Raw genomic sequence first — 17266 nt, 5'->3', positions numbered from 1 at the left:
GGCTGGAGATTGAACCTACAGCTGAGGTATGTGCCCTTGACCAGAATCAAACCCACAACCCTTCAGTCTGCGGGCTGATGCTCTAACCACTTAGCAACCAGCTAGGGCTCATTCTCAAGTCTTAAGGAAAAATGTTTTTTATATGTTATTCATTTCTGGGCTCCTTTATCTTCAATTGCACTGTTCACTGAAAGATAGCTAAACTTACTGTGGCACAACTTTGGTGTATGGAGCAGAGGTCCATGAGGTACAATACAAAACTGGAAGAAGAAAAGAAATAAAACATGCACACAGTACCTCCCATCGGGGAAATGGGACTACTCACTTTCTCAGTTTTCTGACCACTTGCCGGTCTCTTCACTGTACTATAGGCTACTGCACGGGGGCCTGTTAATGGCCATTTCCCACCACAGTGCCTGACACGTAAAAGGTACTCAGACATTTGACGCATGAATACAGTCAAAAGCTGAAAGAAATCTAGGTTAGCTACCAATAACTGTTCACTGTCATTGAAAATGACAGACAACTTCCCCGTCAGACAAATTAGTGTTAATCCATAAACCTATAAACTGTGATAGATGGTGTTCTTTTCTCTCTAACACAGAGAGAACAGGAATAAAGAGGGCAGTGATAAGATGTGAAACTTCACAGTAAAAAAAGCCCCGCCCAAGAAAAGGAAGTCACTGCCTCTGGTCAGTTCAGTATCCCTTCCAGGACCATGGGACGGACCTTGTTAGTGGGAGGTCACACTGGGGACCATCGCGGAGACGCTCCCACCTACAGCACTGTGCGCAGAGCTGTCTCCACCAGGGGAGCCTTGGGTTAGGTGGGGATTTGATATGGCTGCAGGAGATTGTGAAATGATGCAAAGAATTAAACTCACCACTGCCCTCCATCAAAACCCCACCAACCAGATAAACTGTCTCAGGCCAATCAATTCATAGTTACAGGTGACACTAAAATTACTTGAAAGCATTCCTAGAAAAAGTTAGGATACAAATACATATTTTTAAATCACTGAAAACTTAACAATATATGCTCTAACTTCTACCCTGAGCAAAATTGTCTGTACTAAAAATGAAAAAAAAAGTTTAAATAGATATATTTTCCCAATATTAGATATTTATATAATTCAAGGTAGGCAAAAGTAGTTTATAGTTGTATGTGAAAGAGTTTATTTTTGTATTTATTATTTATTAACTAGAGGCATGACGCATGAAAATTCGTGCAAGAGTAGGCCTCCTTCCCCTGGCTGCCAGCAATGGCTTCCCCCCAGCACCTGGGACCCCGGCTGCTTCATTCTGGCTGCTGCCACCAGACACCCGGCACCCAGGCTGCTTCCCTCCAGCCACCGCCGCCAGGCACCTGGGACCTGGGCTTTTCGTTCGGAAGGACGCCCAGAAGGACGTTCAATCTAATTAGCATATTACCCTTTTATTATTATAGACTGTATTATTTATTTGTCTTACAACCGGAAACCTACTTTTGCCCACCCCTGTACATGTAAATCCAGGGATTTTCAGAATTTAGAGTCTAAACATGCCAGGCTTGTGTGCATGCCAGGCTTGCTATAAGGCAAGCAGCAGGACCAGATCCCTCCCTGGTGGTCCTTTGGGAGTGGTACATCTTCTCCAGACTGAGAATACAGACTACAGCCCAAACTGTTGGCCCTGAATTCCAGATCTTCCACGTGCTAGCTGTGCGGCCTTGGGTCATTTGCTTAACCTCTCTGGGTCTCAGGTTCTTCATCCACCAAATAGAGATAATCATAATTTCTGCTTGACAGCACTTCATATTTTTATGAAAAACCTGTAGAAGATACTGTGTATAGAGAGTTAAGGAAAGGAGAGACTTTAACAATCTAGAGTTATGACACAGGGATAAAACATACATAGAGAACCAAGTCACAGATCCTTGCAGGGATTCTGATTATCATTAAATATTTGAAACTTACCAGAATGCTTGAATATCTACAGCTCAAGAGCAATATAAGCAATCTAGTAAGAAGTAGCATGGTTCTCTAAATACGAAGTTATAAATGGCTTTTTATTTCCAATAAAGTACACAAAATAACTTGCCAAGTAAAACTAATATCCGTAACATAAACCAAACAGGTAGGCATCTCTGCATTACTAATTCGACCACCTGTTGCTATGAATTAATTTGGAGTTTATCTGGACTCTCACTGCATTGTTCAGTGATGCTATGTGAAGCATCTCCTAGCAAACAACACATCATTTCTGTGGAGGGGCCTGCGGATGCACGGACGGCTTTAGACAATTGTTATCAATGACAAATACTCCAGCACTTTTGAGCACTGTGCTAGGCGTTGTGGGATCAATGACATACTGTAAACACAGTGGTGATGTGAGCTATATAATCACCCCAAATCCTTCCTGGAAAGGACTAAGCCTGTAAACCACAGAAAGATGTTTAGAGATGGTCACAGAGCACTGAGCAAGAAACACCTGTGCCAGGGCTCTTCTCTGTGAGACTCTGTGGAAGGTTGGAGAAGGTGTACCACTCCCAAAGAACCACCAGGGAGGGATCTGGTCCTGCTGCTTGCCTTAGAGCAAGCCTGGCATGCACACAAATAATTGGTGGAAACTAAAGAAACATCATGAAAATACAACCAGGCAATGGCAATAGCACTTAATTTCTTCTTAGAAGTCAGCACACTCCTCAACAATGCTATTTCCATGTGAATTAAAACAGATCTGTAATTCAGTGGCTCACATTATGCCAGGCCTAGGATAAACAGAAACATCTCCTGGCTTCCAGGAGCTCATGGTGCAGGGAGAGCGATGAGCATGCGCCACATAACGTGGAGGCGCAGTAATGAACACATGCACAGCACTATTCAGCGACTGATTCCGCAGAACGGAGGTCTGCACCCTGCAAGCAGCTGCAATACAATGGTGGCCAAAAAGGGGTCTCGTGTCTATCCCCTAGTGTCTAGTGGATATATGAATTAAGGCACAAGATAGACATTAAAATGATAATCATACTTGTGAACCAATAATGTTAAAGTGTGATAAACTATGTAGAGGAACATGATTCTATGAGAGAATAAAATGAAGAAAGATCTGGCCTAGACTTGCTGGGTGATTACAAAAAGCAAGAATAAACATGGAGAGTAATGGGAAAATGTCAAGGATAAGGTTCTGGCTTGTAGAAAGGTATGGATGATGGAGCCATTGCTGCTTTAAAAAAAGACCCAGTATGAAGGTCTAAGTAGATATGTTGAGAAGTCAACTGAATCTACGGTTCTAGAACTCATTAAGCATTTCTGGGAAGGAGTCCTAAAACTGGCTGTCATTGGTATATCACAGGTAATTCAAGTCACAGGTTTACATGAGATTGTCCAGGGGGAAAATATGGAGAGAAGAGAATAGCTTAGAACAGGTCTTAAGAAGCTTCATTGTTTGCCCTAGCTGGTTTTGCTCAGTGGAGAGCGCTGAGCTGTGGACTGAAGGGTCCCGGGTTTGATTCCCGTCAAGGGCACATGACCAAGTTGCGGGCTCAATCCCCAGTAGGGCATGTAGTAGGCAGCCAATCATTGATTCTCTCTCATCATTGATGTTTCTCTCTTTCCCTCCCTCTCAGTTCCTCTCTGAAATCAATAAAAATATATTTGGGAAAAATAAATCTAGTAGCATTAAACATTCATACTTCCTGTTTATACTTACAGTGTACTCCACAGTACCATGGGGCTTCTGAACCACCATCTTCTTCTCTTTTTTATCATGTGTTTTGTTTTGATTGTCATCTGAAGAATAAAATGTATATAAATGAAGAATTTAATCCAGGGAATAGAGTACAGGGTAATGTATAGTATATTAAAACCACTTTCAAATTGACTATTTAAAAAAATGACACCAAAATAAAATGGGCTAAGGGTGCAGATAGACCGTACTTCTAAAAAAACATACCACTCATCAATGAACACTTGAATAAATGATTGTTAACTGTAATAAAATGGCACAAATAACAAGCAAATGTTTTATTGTTATTAAAATAAAAGTTTAAATGATAATGTCTAATGGTGAAGTTAGAGTAAAACTAGTACAGTCATGCTAATGTATAGTGATGTATAATGTAAACAAATACAGCCCTTTTAGAAAGTGATTTGTCAACATGTAACAATAGCCATAAAAATGTCCATTCTTTGACATTCCTTCCCTTACGAATTTATCCTAAGGAAAAATTCAAAAGAAGAAAATGCTGTATGTCACAGTATATGGTTACTGCAATATTATTTCTAACTAGTAGCCCTGCACATGAATCCATACACCAGTAGCTCACCAATAGCTCACTGATTCCCTCCAGTAGCTCTCCACCCGCTGCCCCCTTCCCTCCTCATAGCTTGCTGCCCTGCCCCCTCCTGTAGCTCCCTCCACGCCCCCCATAGCTTGCTGCCCTGCCCCCTCCTGTAGCTCTCTGCTGCCCGCTTGTAGCTCGCTGCCCCACCCTCCTGCTGATCTGTGATCCGGTTGTTATGGTTGGTCATTACACTTCACGGCGTAAAGACCATTTGCATATTACATCTTTATTATATAGGATAATGAAAACTTGGAAAGACCTATCTGTCCAATAATATATTAAGTTGGATCACAGATTTTGCTGTTTTTATAGATCAGAAGTGGCCAACCTATCAGCTTAATCAACCTCAATGCTATGATTAAATACGTCTTAACATAATCCAGATACTGAAAACCAGAGAGACATATAGCAATGAATAAAAATTTAAGTGAAAGAAAATGAAATAAAATAGACACCCCCCCCCCAAAAAAGAAACAAACTAAAACTAAAAAAAAAAAAAAAAAAAAAAAAAAAAAAAAAAAAAAGGAATGGAATCCTAAAGGGTGTGGAAAGCAATTTACCACAAGAATGAAAACAGAATGACTTCATGATGTCACTTCCATGGGTGCAGTAGCTCATTAATTACCCAAATGCAGCCTGAATTAAGGCCCTAGTAAGGCCCCCACCCAGCTTTACAGAAGAAAGATGGCTGCGTGTGCGGAGGGGGGAGAGATACCCACAGGCACTGCACAAGCTCCACCCCAATCCCTTCGTTCCTACTTCTGTGGCAGACAAGTGCCTGAGAGCAATGCCAGCAAAGCTCTTAAGGCTTCTGAGCATAGTATCTTCCACTCCACTGAATGACAACAAAGAAGCTAACTGAATGTGATGCAAGGCTAAACCATAAGTACTTAAGGTCATAAAAATAAACGCTGAAGTGGCGTTGAGAGCAAAAACACAACAAACATAATGGAAACAGTTTGGAAACCCCAAGCATGAAGAAGAAATCCCTGCCATTCATTGGAGGCCAACTGTCATAGCAGGGCAAGGCAACAATGGGCAGAATGTACTCCAGGTAACTGCCTGTTCATCAATGGTCTCTTAAGAAATGAAGTTCTACTCTAAACTCTCCTAAAGCATACCTGTATAAACTGAGATGAGTCCTTATTTTAGAAACCAAAAGCAAATATTGAAAGTGAAACACTAACCAATACAAATACAAGAATTCCTACTATCGTGGTTTATAGTCAACTTTGTTCTAGAATCTCTAGTCAAAGACATGGATAAAGAAGTTTAAAATAGCCCTAGCTGATTTGGTGCCAGCATGCAGAACAAAGAGTCCCAGGTTCGATTCCAGTTAAGGCAGTGGTTGGCAAACCGCGGCTCGCGAGCCACATGTGGCTCTTTGGCCCCTTGCCTGTGGCTCTTCCACAAAATACCACGGCCTGGGCGAGTCTATTTTGAAGAAGTGGCGTTAGAAGAAGTTTAAAAAATTTGGCTCTCAAAAGAAATTTCAATCGTTGCACTGTTGGTATTTGGCTCTGTTGACTGATGAGTTTGCGGACCACTGGGTTAAGGGCACGTACCTTGGTGGCGGGCTCCTCCCCGGCCGGGGCCCTGGTCAGGGCTCCAGTAGGAGGCAACCAGTCAATGTGTTTCTCTCACATTGGCATTTCTCTCTCTGTCTTTCCCTCTCTTTTCCACTCTCTCTAAAAATCAATGTAAAAATATCCTCAGGTGAGGATTTTTAAAAAATGATAAAATAATAAGTAAAAGCTGTATTTTAAAAAGAAGTTTTAAATAATGAAATGAAAATTTGATTATTAGCAGGTGAACTGTCTACCTGAAAAACCAATATCATAAAAAATACAGAAATAACATTGTTCATTCAGTAAGATGGCTAGATATAACAATCTTTTACACTTATGATATAAATGTATTTGAAAGAGTCCCAGGTATAGTGTTATCAAACTAGAAAATATCTAGGGTGCTCACTTAGGCAGCACATCCTATATAATAAAAGGGTAATATGCAAATTGACCCTAACAGTGGAACGACCCTAACGGCAGAATGACCAGAACAACCGCTTGACCAGTCACTATGAGGTGCATTGACCACCTCTCGGTCCCTTTCCTCGGCTGGCAGGCTCCGATCGCCCGATGGCAAACAGGGAACCGGGAATGGTGGTGGGGAACATGGGTGGTGCCAGGCCAAGGCCCCCACCCCACCAGTTGCCCCACACACAGAGGGCAACCCGCATCGGGGGTAGGGCCACCAAGTGGGCGGAAACAGCCGACCTCTCAGTTCCTCCCCCTGGCTGGCAGGCTCCAGTCACCTGATGGCAAACAGGGAACAGGGAACTGGAGGTGGGTGGTGGTGGGAGGGCGAAGCCGGCTGCAGGCAGCCAGGGAAGATGGGACCTAGGGACCATGCCTGCGCACAAATTTTGTGCGCCAGGCCTCTAGTATATACTAAAGTTGAAACAATACAGAGAAGACTAGCATGGCCCATGTGCAAGGATGACACGCACACACAAAAAAGAAAATATCTAAGAATAAATATAGCAAGATAATGGCAAGATACATGTAAAGAAAATTTTAAAGATTTACTGAAGTAGATAAATGGAAGCCTGAATAAAAGGAGGTACATATAATGTTCCTAAATAGGATATTTCATTTTTTATAAATATTTCACTTTCTCTTCAAATAATGTTTAAATTAAATGCAATTTAAGTCCAAATGATTAAAAACATTTGGAAAAGGGAAAAATGCCAAACTGGTAACCAAGCTTCTCTAGAAACATCCTATCTAATAAAAGAGTAATATGCAAATTGACCGTCACTCCAAGACACACGATGGCCACCCCCATGTGGTCAAAGAAGGCTGCCCTCACGTAGACACAAGATGGCCACCACAAGATGGCCTGCAGGAGAGGGCAGTTGTGGGCAGTTAGGGGTGACCAGGCCAGCAGAGGAGGGCAGTTGGGGTGACCAGGCCAGCAAGGGAAGGCAGTTGGGAGGGACCCAGGCCTGCAGGGGAGGACAGTTAGGGGTGACCAGGCTGGCAGGGGAGGGCAGTTAGGGGCAATCGGGCCGGCCAGGGAGCAGTTAGGCGTCAATAAGGCTGGCAGGGGAGTAGTTAGGGGGTGATCAGGCTGGCAGGCAGAAGCGGTTAGGGGCAATCAGGCAGAGGCAGGCGAGCAGTTGGGAGCCAGCAGTCTTGTATTGTGAGAGGGCTGTCCAACTGCCCGTTTAGGCCCGATCCCAGTGGGATCGGGCCTAAATATTTATAAAAAATGAAATATCCCAGTGGGATCGGGCCTAAACGGGCAGTTGGACATCCCTCAAGGGGTCCCAGATTGGAGAGGGTGCAGGCTGGGCTGAGGAACACACCCCCCCCATGCACAAATTTCGTGCACTGAGCCTCTAGTAAATACATAAAAGTATCCACAAATTATTTTTAAAAGAGAAATGAGGGTAGGAATTCTGTATGGACGTTAAAACACAAGATAGAGGCATAGCAATTAAAACACTGTGGTCAAATAACTAAGTATCAGAACTGAAGAAATTTAGCGTAAAATAAAAATGCCTTAATAAACCAGTAAGAAAAGGCTGGTGTTTCCCATAAATGTCATGTAGCTTCATGTTAGAGGGGAGACTCTGGCATCAGACAAACTAAATGAAGAGTCCTGGGCTGCCCCGGACTCACTGAGTGACGTTGGACAGGAAAATTTACTTTTTCAAGAACAGTTTCCCAGTGTGTAAAATGGGGATGCCAACTGCACTCCCAAAGAGATACTGTAAGGATTACATAAGGCAATTCTTTTCAAGTAGGGCACTCCACAATGTGAGAACTAAGGGCTCAGGAAACCTTGAGGATTATTATTAAATGATGTTGGGTAAATATTGTTAAGATCTGGAGAAAAATCTAGATCACTCTCAAATCAGCACAAATGGTAAAAAATAGAGTAAAAAATGTCTTCGAAGAAAATATTGGACTTGTATTTCCTTAAAGAAATACCATCTTCTTTATTGGTGAGGCACACATCTCAAATTACTGGTCTGATTCTGCAATTAAAATATTCAATGTTAGCCCAGACGGTGTGGCTCAGTGGCTGAGCATCAGTCTATGAATCAGGAGGTCACAGCTCGATTCCCAGTCAGGGCACATGCCCAGGTTGTGGCTCGATCCCCAGCAGGGGGCATGCAGGAGGCAGCAGATCAATGATTCTTTTTCATCATTGATGTTTCTGTCTCTCCCTCTCCCTTCCTCTCTGAAATCAATAAAAATATATTTTAAAAATATCCAATGGTATTATTTAGCATTTTAAGGGTAACTTCTGGAATATTGGAATCATAAAATGTTACAATAAAAAAATTTTTTTAATGTTCTTTTTATTTGATTTTGAGACAATTCTGTTTGGAAGAGATTGTTTTTTAAAGGATATATATAAATATATATATAGTTTTAATCCTTACCCAAGGAGTGAGGATCTTTTTTCCATTGGTTTTCATTTTTATTATTTTTATATATTTTTATTGATTTCAGAGAGGAAGGGAGAGGGAGAGATAGAAACATCAGTGATGAGAGAGAATCACTGATCGCTGCCTCCTGCCCACCCCCTACTGGGGATCCAGTCCACAACCCAGGCATGTGTCTTTTTTTTTTTTTAAATATATTTCATTGATTTTCTACAGAGAGGAAGGGAGAGGGTTAGAGAATGAGAAACATCGATGAGAGAGAAACATTGATCAGCTGCCTCCTGCACATCCCCTACTGGAGATGTGCCCGCAACCAAGGTACATGCCCTTGACTGTAATCGAACCTGGGACCCTTCAGTCCGCAGGCCGATGCTCTATCCACTGAGCCAAACCAGTTAGGGCCAGGCATGTGTCTTGACCGGGAATCAAAGCATGACCTCCTGGTTTGGTTCATAGGTCGATTGATGCTCAACCACTGAGTTATACCAGCCAGCTCCACTGATTTTTAGAGAGAGTAGAAGGCAGGGGGGAAGGAGAGAGAAACATCAATGTGAGAGACACACATCAATTGGTTTCCTCCTGTACATGCCCCAAATGGGGCTAGGGATTGAACCTGCAACCCAGGTATGTGCCCTTGGCCAGGAATTGAGCCCATGCCCTCCAGTGCACAGGCCAATGCTCTAACCACTGAGTAACACCCAGCCAGGGCACAATAAAATTTTTTAAATGTGTCATGAGGAGCCTTCCTCCCCTAAGTGTGGAGAGGGCAGGGACGTGGAGAAGAATTAATGCTGTACTCTATAAGAATGCCATGTTTTATCATCTGTTGACACAAAAGGAATGCAGCAAATTGGCCTTCCTTCAAGCACATCACAGGCGACACAGTGACTAAAATGAGTCACACTGCAGTAAAATCTAGATTTGAGAAGGGCAGGGAGTTGTCTCCCATTGGTTGCTTTACCTCAGAGCTCAGTAATGCCCTCAGCTCTGAGCAAGCCCTCCAGCATTTGCGAAATAAATGAACTCTTCTCACTCTGTATCTGAGGAAACAGATTATCTTAGCTGTTCTGTAAGCCTCTGACTTATCCTATATAATAAAAGTCTAATATGCTGTGTCCAACCGTATGACCAGTCGCTATGACACGCACTGACCACCAGGGAGCAGATGCTCTGACTGGTAGATTAGCTTGCTGCTGGGGTCTGGCCGATAGGGACTGGGCGAGAAGGGCCAGACACACTCTAGAGCCCTCCCACAGTCCCTCCCTGGCCCTGATTATGCACCGGTGGGGTCCCTTGGCCTGGCCTGCGCCCTCTTGCAATCCGGGACCCCTTGGGGGATGTTAAAGAGCTGATTTCAGCCCGATCCCCACCGGCCAGGCCGAGGGACCCCACTGGTGCACGAATCTGTGCACTGAGCTTCTAGTATTAGTATAAAACCACTGAGAGCTTTAAATGTAACAACATCTATGACCAGGTCAAGTAGTTAAGCCTAGAGATAAATGTCAACCTTATCACCATTTAAATCATAGCTCAGGTGAAATGAAACACCATGTATGGTCATCTTTTTCTCCCTAAGAAACAACAATGTTCCTGGGGCAGACACTAACATTTTATTTAACTTTTGCCTTATTTTTCTCTCCAGTTGATACCGGGAAAGCATGATGTACAAGGTTCCCCTGGGGCTGTGATGCCAGAGAGTGGGGCTTGCTGACCAGCAGTGATGCCTTCCTGAGTCACTGGGCTTCTAGGTTTTTTCATTTGTAAAAAGGCTACTACTTCCCCACTGTGTATCACGGTGAGTAATCAATTAAATAATGAAACAGTGCAACTAGCTCACAGGAGACACTCATCCAAAATAGGATCTTTCTCTTCTTCCTCAGGCCTGACATTGCTTCTCCTTTTTCCTGCTCTCTCTCCCAGTCTCACAACTCATTCAAAATGCCTTCTTTGCTCCTTCACAAGACTTTTTTTTACCACTTATCCATGACCTGTAAACATTTGTCCCAGTTTATCGAAGTGCTGAATTTCCCCCTTAATGCAGTCTAAATGTGAGGTGAACTCTTTTGATTTGTAAAGTCAGGTATGAGCTTCATTCAGCTCATGAAAACATTCTTCTTATGTTTGATTGCTGCTTCCATTCCCATTGTTTTGACCTGTTCACCAAGAACACCTCTGATTGTAGACTCTTCATTCAAGCCCCCATATCTGTCATCTTCTCCCTTATCAACTGCATTCCTTCTGCAACATTCCTGTACATCCTGTCTCACCAAATTTGTCCTAGTTACCACCTAGATTTTCACAGGATGACTTCACTTAAACATTACTCTGACTTCCTAGATGGCCCCAAGAAGCATAAGCCTAATTATTTCCATCCTAGTAATTTCAATTTATTTTATACCCAAGTCCCTCAAGTCTTTAGATTCTATTTGATTGAAATATATATTAATGCCTGGCCAGTGTGGCTCATAGAGCGTCGACCTATGAACCAGGAGGTCGTAGTTTGATTCCCAGTCAGGGCACATGCCCAGGTTGTGGGCTCAATCCCCAAGGGGGGGCATGCAGGAGGCAGCTGATCAATGATTCTCTCTCATCATTGATGTTTCTATCTCTCTGTCTCCCTTTCTCTCTGAAATCAATAAAAATATATTTATATATATTTATATCTATCTACTAGAGGCCTGGTGCACAACATTCGTACACTGGGGGGGGGGGTGTCCCTCAGCCCAGCTTGCACCCTCTTGCAGTCTGGGACCCCTTGGAGGATGTCTGACTGCCTAAGCCAGCAGTTGGACACCCCCTAAGGGGTCCTTAGCACTGCCGCGGAGGCAGGAGAGGCTCCCGCCATCGCTGCTGCGCTCGCCAGCTGTGAGCCCGGCTTCTGGCTGAGCGGTGCTCCCCTGTGGGAGTGCAATGACCACCAGGGGGCAGCTCCTGCATTGAGCATCTGTCCACTGGTGGTCAGTGCACGTCATAGCAACTAGTTGTTCCACCGTTTGGTCGATTTGCATATTAGCCTTTCATTATATAGGATATGTATCTATAGCTATATCTATATCTATATCTATATCTATATATCTATATATACATATACACAGTAGGTCCTCAGGTTATGGCAGAGATCTGTTCTTATAGCACAACGTAATGCAATTTTTGCCATAAGTCAGAACCCCCCTACATAAGCACCTATGTCACTCACATGGAGTACATACATAGCAGTAATGAAGTGAAACAGTAAAAAAATTTTAGAAGAAAGATAACAATTCCTGATCTTTACTTGTGGTAAATAATAAAAAACATAAAGCACATATGTACATATGTTGAAATGAAGGATCTTTTTTTTATAAATAAATGGGAGATGGCGACGTAACCACAAAACAATGTATGTTGAGTCCGACGTAACCCGAGGACTGTCTGTATATGTATATATCCTATATAATAAAAGCCCAGTGCCCAAACGGCAGAATGATCAGAACGACTGGTCGACCAGTCGCTATGATGAGCACTGACCACCAGGGGGCAGATGCTCAATGCAAGAGGGTGGGTCCACAGGCACTTGACTGACCATGATGAGCATGATGAGCAGCTGCTCCCGCAGCGGGCCTATCCCCGCAGGCCACGCCCCCCCACCAGTGCACGAATCCCATGCACCGGGCCTCTAGTATATATATACTAGTAAAGTGGATTCTTGATATTCTCTTTCCATGAGTCCATTTTATTTTATTTTTTCCATGAGTCCATTTTAATCCTGTATTCTGTGATTAGAGGTCTAAAGTACCAGAACGATCATTTTTTAATAGAAGAACAGTGCTATTATATGTCTGTGGCTTTGTTATAGGACAGTGAAAGACTGAAAATTCCAGAGCAAGTGGAATAGGGAAACTGAGACAAGAAGATCAAACAAGGCCAAACAGTGTGGGCTTTTTGCAGCCAGATGGTAAACTGCAAGCCCTTTATCTTCCCCAACCAAGGACACTTGAGAGCAAATGGCTGATACCCCTCTCCCAGCTAATAAAAAAATATGCAGGAAGGAGGGGAAAGGAAAAGGGGAGGAGAAGAGGATTCTCAATGTAACCAAAGAATACATAGCATAAATCACCCTGGAGTTGCTAAAGACAACAGAAAGGGGTGGAGGTGGGGGGGTTAAAAAAAAAAAAAAAAAGACAGTTTTATTTTCTTTTACTCCCTAAACAGAAAGCCAGCAATCTCTCAAGGCTTGGCAAGATAAAATTGCCACGTGCTTCTCATGAATTCCAGGAAGGCCACAACAAAGTAAAAGGGACCCTGAGAATTAATCTGTACCAAAATATTCAGCAGAGGAATTTTGAAACCAATAGACAGAAGGGTATATAACTCCTCAAACCCCCACCACACTTACTTTCTCGGCACTAGCCGGGAAAACCCATATGCACTCTGGCTGGATGAAGAGATGCGCTTACCTTGCTTCTTTAATAAATGTGCTTGCTTTAATTGCTTTAATAAATTAGCTTTATCATAATGCAATTAGGGTCATTCATTTAAATTCATTTCTATGAAAAACAAGAACCGGGGAGGGGACAGCCCTCTCCCTCCAACTCAGGGAGACTGTTCTATAGCACCTTTTCTGGGGCCTCTGGGTTGCCTGAAATAGCTTGACCTGCTTATATGTTTGGGAGTTAATTTATCAAGATAACAAAGCTTTGGCTTTCTGAACTTGCTATGTGAAACAAAGAAAATGATAGGGAGTTGCAATTTTGTGATTTATAATAAATACATATTTGGTCTTCAGCCACCATTTCTGACTCACAGCTCCCAAAACCTTTGGAATTTCCTAAGTGTTGAAAGTAAAGCTGTCCTTTGTCATGTTAACGATGTGACCTTCAGAAAGTACCTAGAGATGGTAGCCAGTGGAACCAATCTGTGAGTAGAGGGCTGAACTTCCAAGTCCCAACTCCTGATTTCCAGGGAGGGGAAAGGAGTTAGAGGTTGAGTCAATCCCCAATGGCCAATGATTTAGTCAATCACCACCCTCCATAAACACCAAGAGGTTGGGGTTCAGAGAGCTTCCAGGCTGGTGAACACCTGGAGATGGGAGAGTGACGGCTTGGAAGCTCTGTGTACCTTGCCCTATGCATCACTTCCACCTGGCTGTTCTTTCTATAATAAACCAGTGATCTAGTAACATGCTTCTCTGAGTTCTATGAACTATTTCAGCAAATTAATTGAACTCAAGGAGGTTAAGTGAGAACCTCTGATTTATAGCTAGTTGGTCACAAATTTTTAGAATTAGCATCATCTATACTAATAAAAGGGTAATATGCTAATTAGACCAGATAGACTGGACATCTTCCAGACGTCCTTCTGGACAAAGCCATGGCAGCTGCGAGGGCCAAGGAGGGCTGGCAGCCATGGTGGCCGGCAGTGGCAGCAGCATTGGGGTGATGGGGGCGGCACCTTCCCCTGATCGGTCTGGTCGCCTCCCACAGCGGGAGGCCAGACAGCGGCTTAGGCCTGGGGAGTGGGCCTAAGCCATCAGTAGGACATCCCCTGAGGGCTCCCAGACGGTGAGAGAGGACAGGCCGGGCTGAGGGACCCCCCTCCAGTGCATGAATTTTTGTGCACCGGGCCTCTAGTTTTGTTATAAAAGGCAATTCTAGTGACACCATCTTTCCATAACATTTTATCAGTATTTTAACTGTTCTATTCTTCAACATGTCAGGAAGTAGCAATGAGTGGGGGATATCCCATTCCCCACCCCCTTCCCTTAAATAAATTCAATTCAAGGCTTACATGAGGTACAGATAAACCTAATTTAAAAAGTAAAAATATTATTGTTAGACACCCCCTCCTCCCCACCTAGAGCAAGGATGATGGATGGGCCAGATACAGAAACTCACCAGGGCAAAAAGCCCCGGATGTCTAGCAAGGGGCAGAACTGGGAAAACAAGAACTTCACCCCCAGGGTAACCTATCCTCCCCTAGCATATCCCTGGTCATGCAGTTTGAACCCTGGATCTTTCGTATCACCGGTCAGGCGGTATAGACCACCTGACCTTTTCCTCCCTAAAGATAACATCTAGGCCTCAGTTGTATTTCAGCTCCAGAAAAGTAGCAAAACCAGACAAGTGACCCTGTGGTTGTCTCAGGACATTGACTAATGACCCCCTGTCCTGGGCACCAACCAATCAGTGAGACCAGGACCCTGAAAGAGCACACCTGGGAAGCTGATGAATATTCTATTAAGACCCTCCCTTGAGACCTGCCCTAAGCTTTCTACCTGCAAGAGAGAGAGAAATACACTCAGGACAAAGGACCCAGGGAGTGCTCTCCCTCCGAGGAGCACGCCCATGCCATTCCCAACAGGCACGTATCCCCCAACCTCTAGGGACCCTATGAGACTTGCAACAAGGGGAGCAATAGGCAGCAGCAGCTCATCCTGGGCTAACCTGTCCCCTTTTCTCTGTGTAGCCCTTCCCTTTGGTTATCCCATTCCCCACCCGCTTCCCTTAAATGAATTCCATTTTTCTTTATCCACAGTCTGAGATGGCTATTTAGTCTGCCCGAGTGCACCACCCATGTTAACCTTTCAATTATGTTGTCAAAGTATGCTTCCATTTATTATCTTCTTTTCCTTCTTCCCGAGTTTTCTAGTTTGAAAATTCTTGACTGTTCTTTTACTCTCTCACACACTATATGAATAACCAAATACCGCTGCTCCTAAGAGCAAAATCTCTCTTCAGGGTGCCTATCTTACCTGACCCAGGCTCCTACCACCTGGGCAGCTCACTTCCACCATTACCCTTAGATTTGTTATCTCAAAACAAAGAGTTGATGGAGTTCCCCCAAGGAATAAAGTCCAAATCCTTAGTGTGACAGACAAGATCCTCCCATTTTAGAGACTTCTTAGACTAGAGCCACTGAAAGCAGTGACCTGGAACTGGGATCAGCATTCACTTGCAGCCTCACGCTCCACCTAGTGGTACAGAACCACATCCTGGGATAGGGATCTAGGGAACATGCAGGTCAGGCCTGCAAGATCAAGCAAACCTGCCAAGATGGGTTTGTCAGCTAGAGTCAGACATGAAAAGGAACAGAAAGCCTGGAATTCAAAGGCCCACCTAGTAGTTTCATCTAAGCACTGGATTCTCCTAGGGAAATGCCCCAGCCTCCAAGCACTGTTACCACTGCCATTCCTGAGAAAGGATGAAAAACTACAATGGCATCTCTACTTATTGCTACCAAATAAGATCACAGAATAATTCTGACCCAACTATTGTATTGAATATATTGTCTGGATATATATCCCTCCAGAATTTTCATCGAAACTCAAGCAAATCAAAAGGAGTATTCATACATCTACAGATTAATTCATCCACTCACTCATGCACATTTAAAGACCACCTATGATGCCTTAGATACTGCACAAAGCAAAAAATACAGGGTCTGAGTCATGGCTGCCTATAAAGAGGGAAGCAGATAAATAAATCCACAGAAGGGAAGTCTAACCTGAACAGGAGCAGGGAGGACTTCCTGGAAGAAATGATGACTGAGCTAATTTTGTGAAGTCAAGTGGTGTTAGGTAGAGTGAAGTATATTGTTTCAGACTCATAGAGTTACACATGCAACAGAAGGCACCACGTTGAAAAGCTATCTAATGCAGCATCCACAGTTAGACTAGTATCATCACTAAAAAGAAACCCCAATGGGTAGGACTATCAGCCTCCTTCAGGGAAACCCTACAGAGCTAGATGTCTCTACCTCTTAAGCAACAGCATTTAAAGTAAGGATGGAAAAAGATCACACAGGGTGAGCAAAAGTAAGTTAACAGTTGTAAGTACACAGTTGTAAGTACTCAAAACACAGTTTGTTTTTGTACTGTTATTAGTTGTTGCATTGATTTCCATACGAACAACTATAAACCTACTTTTGTCCACCCCTGTATTTTAAACTGCACTATAATAAAAACCACAAATGTCCAAAGTGTAAATCATATGTAAATGAAGATGTAAAATGAAATTTTCCTTAATCCTCTTCCTCTTTTTGGAAATAAGGGATAATATACAACACTTTAACTTTTAAGAGGACGTTTACTGATCACACAGAAGTGTCTTTCAGTAGGTTGGCAGTTATAGTTTTTTATTAAGTCCTGAAAGGCTTGAGATTAAGAGCATCCTTTAAGCTGTGTAATACATGATATAATCTCACATTAGCCCACCGGAATGCTGGAGACCACAGGCTTTCTGCTATAGATACCTCATCTGCCTCTGTTGGAGCAATGTCAGCACAGCCTCACTTACTACCAACCCAGTGGCGGCCCATTTTATCTTGATGAGCACCATTAGAAAGTTGCATTAAGCATGGAGACAAGACCTGTCTCCTGGTCACACTGGCATTAACCATGAGCCCACTTTGAGGGCCTCTGGAATAAGTCTCTGCTCTAAGACCATGTTTCCCATACTGTCCTGCAGCAGGCTCTCAGAGACCCGTCTTCTCTCCACCTCACAGTCT

General features: G+C 43.4%; 1 protein-coding gene across 4 annotated transcripts in view; it reads right to left on the bottom strand.

The window, feature by feature from the left end:
* NCOA7 (nuclear receptor coactivator 7) overlaps positions 1–17266 on the bottom strand; it is a gene marked incomplete at its 5' end in the record, with an annotated part of 115838 nt that overhangs the window by 39666 nt on the left and 58906 nt on the right. For all 4 annotated transcript variants that reach the window (XM_080666966.1, XM_080666968.1, XM_080666965.1 and 1 more), the window contains one exon: positions 3690–3769. In XM_080666966.1, the coding sequence (XP_080523092.1) occupies positions 3690–3769 (80 nt within the window). The remainder of the gene's footprint in view (positions 1–3689; positions 3770–17266) is intronic.

This window comes from Plecotus auritus (assembly GCF_963455305.1).
Source record: "Plecotus auritus genome assembly, chromosome: 4".
Taxonomy (NCBI): domain Eukaryota; kingdom Metazoa; phylum Chordata; class Mammalia; order Chiroptera; family Vespertilionidae; genus Plecotus; species Plecotus auritus.
Note: the sequence above shows the minus strand (reverse complement) of the source record. Positions and strands in the feature narration are given on the sequence as shown.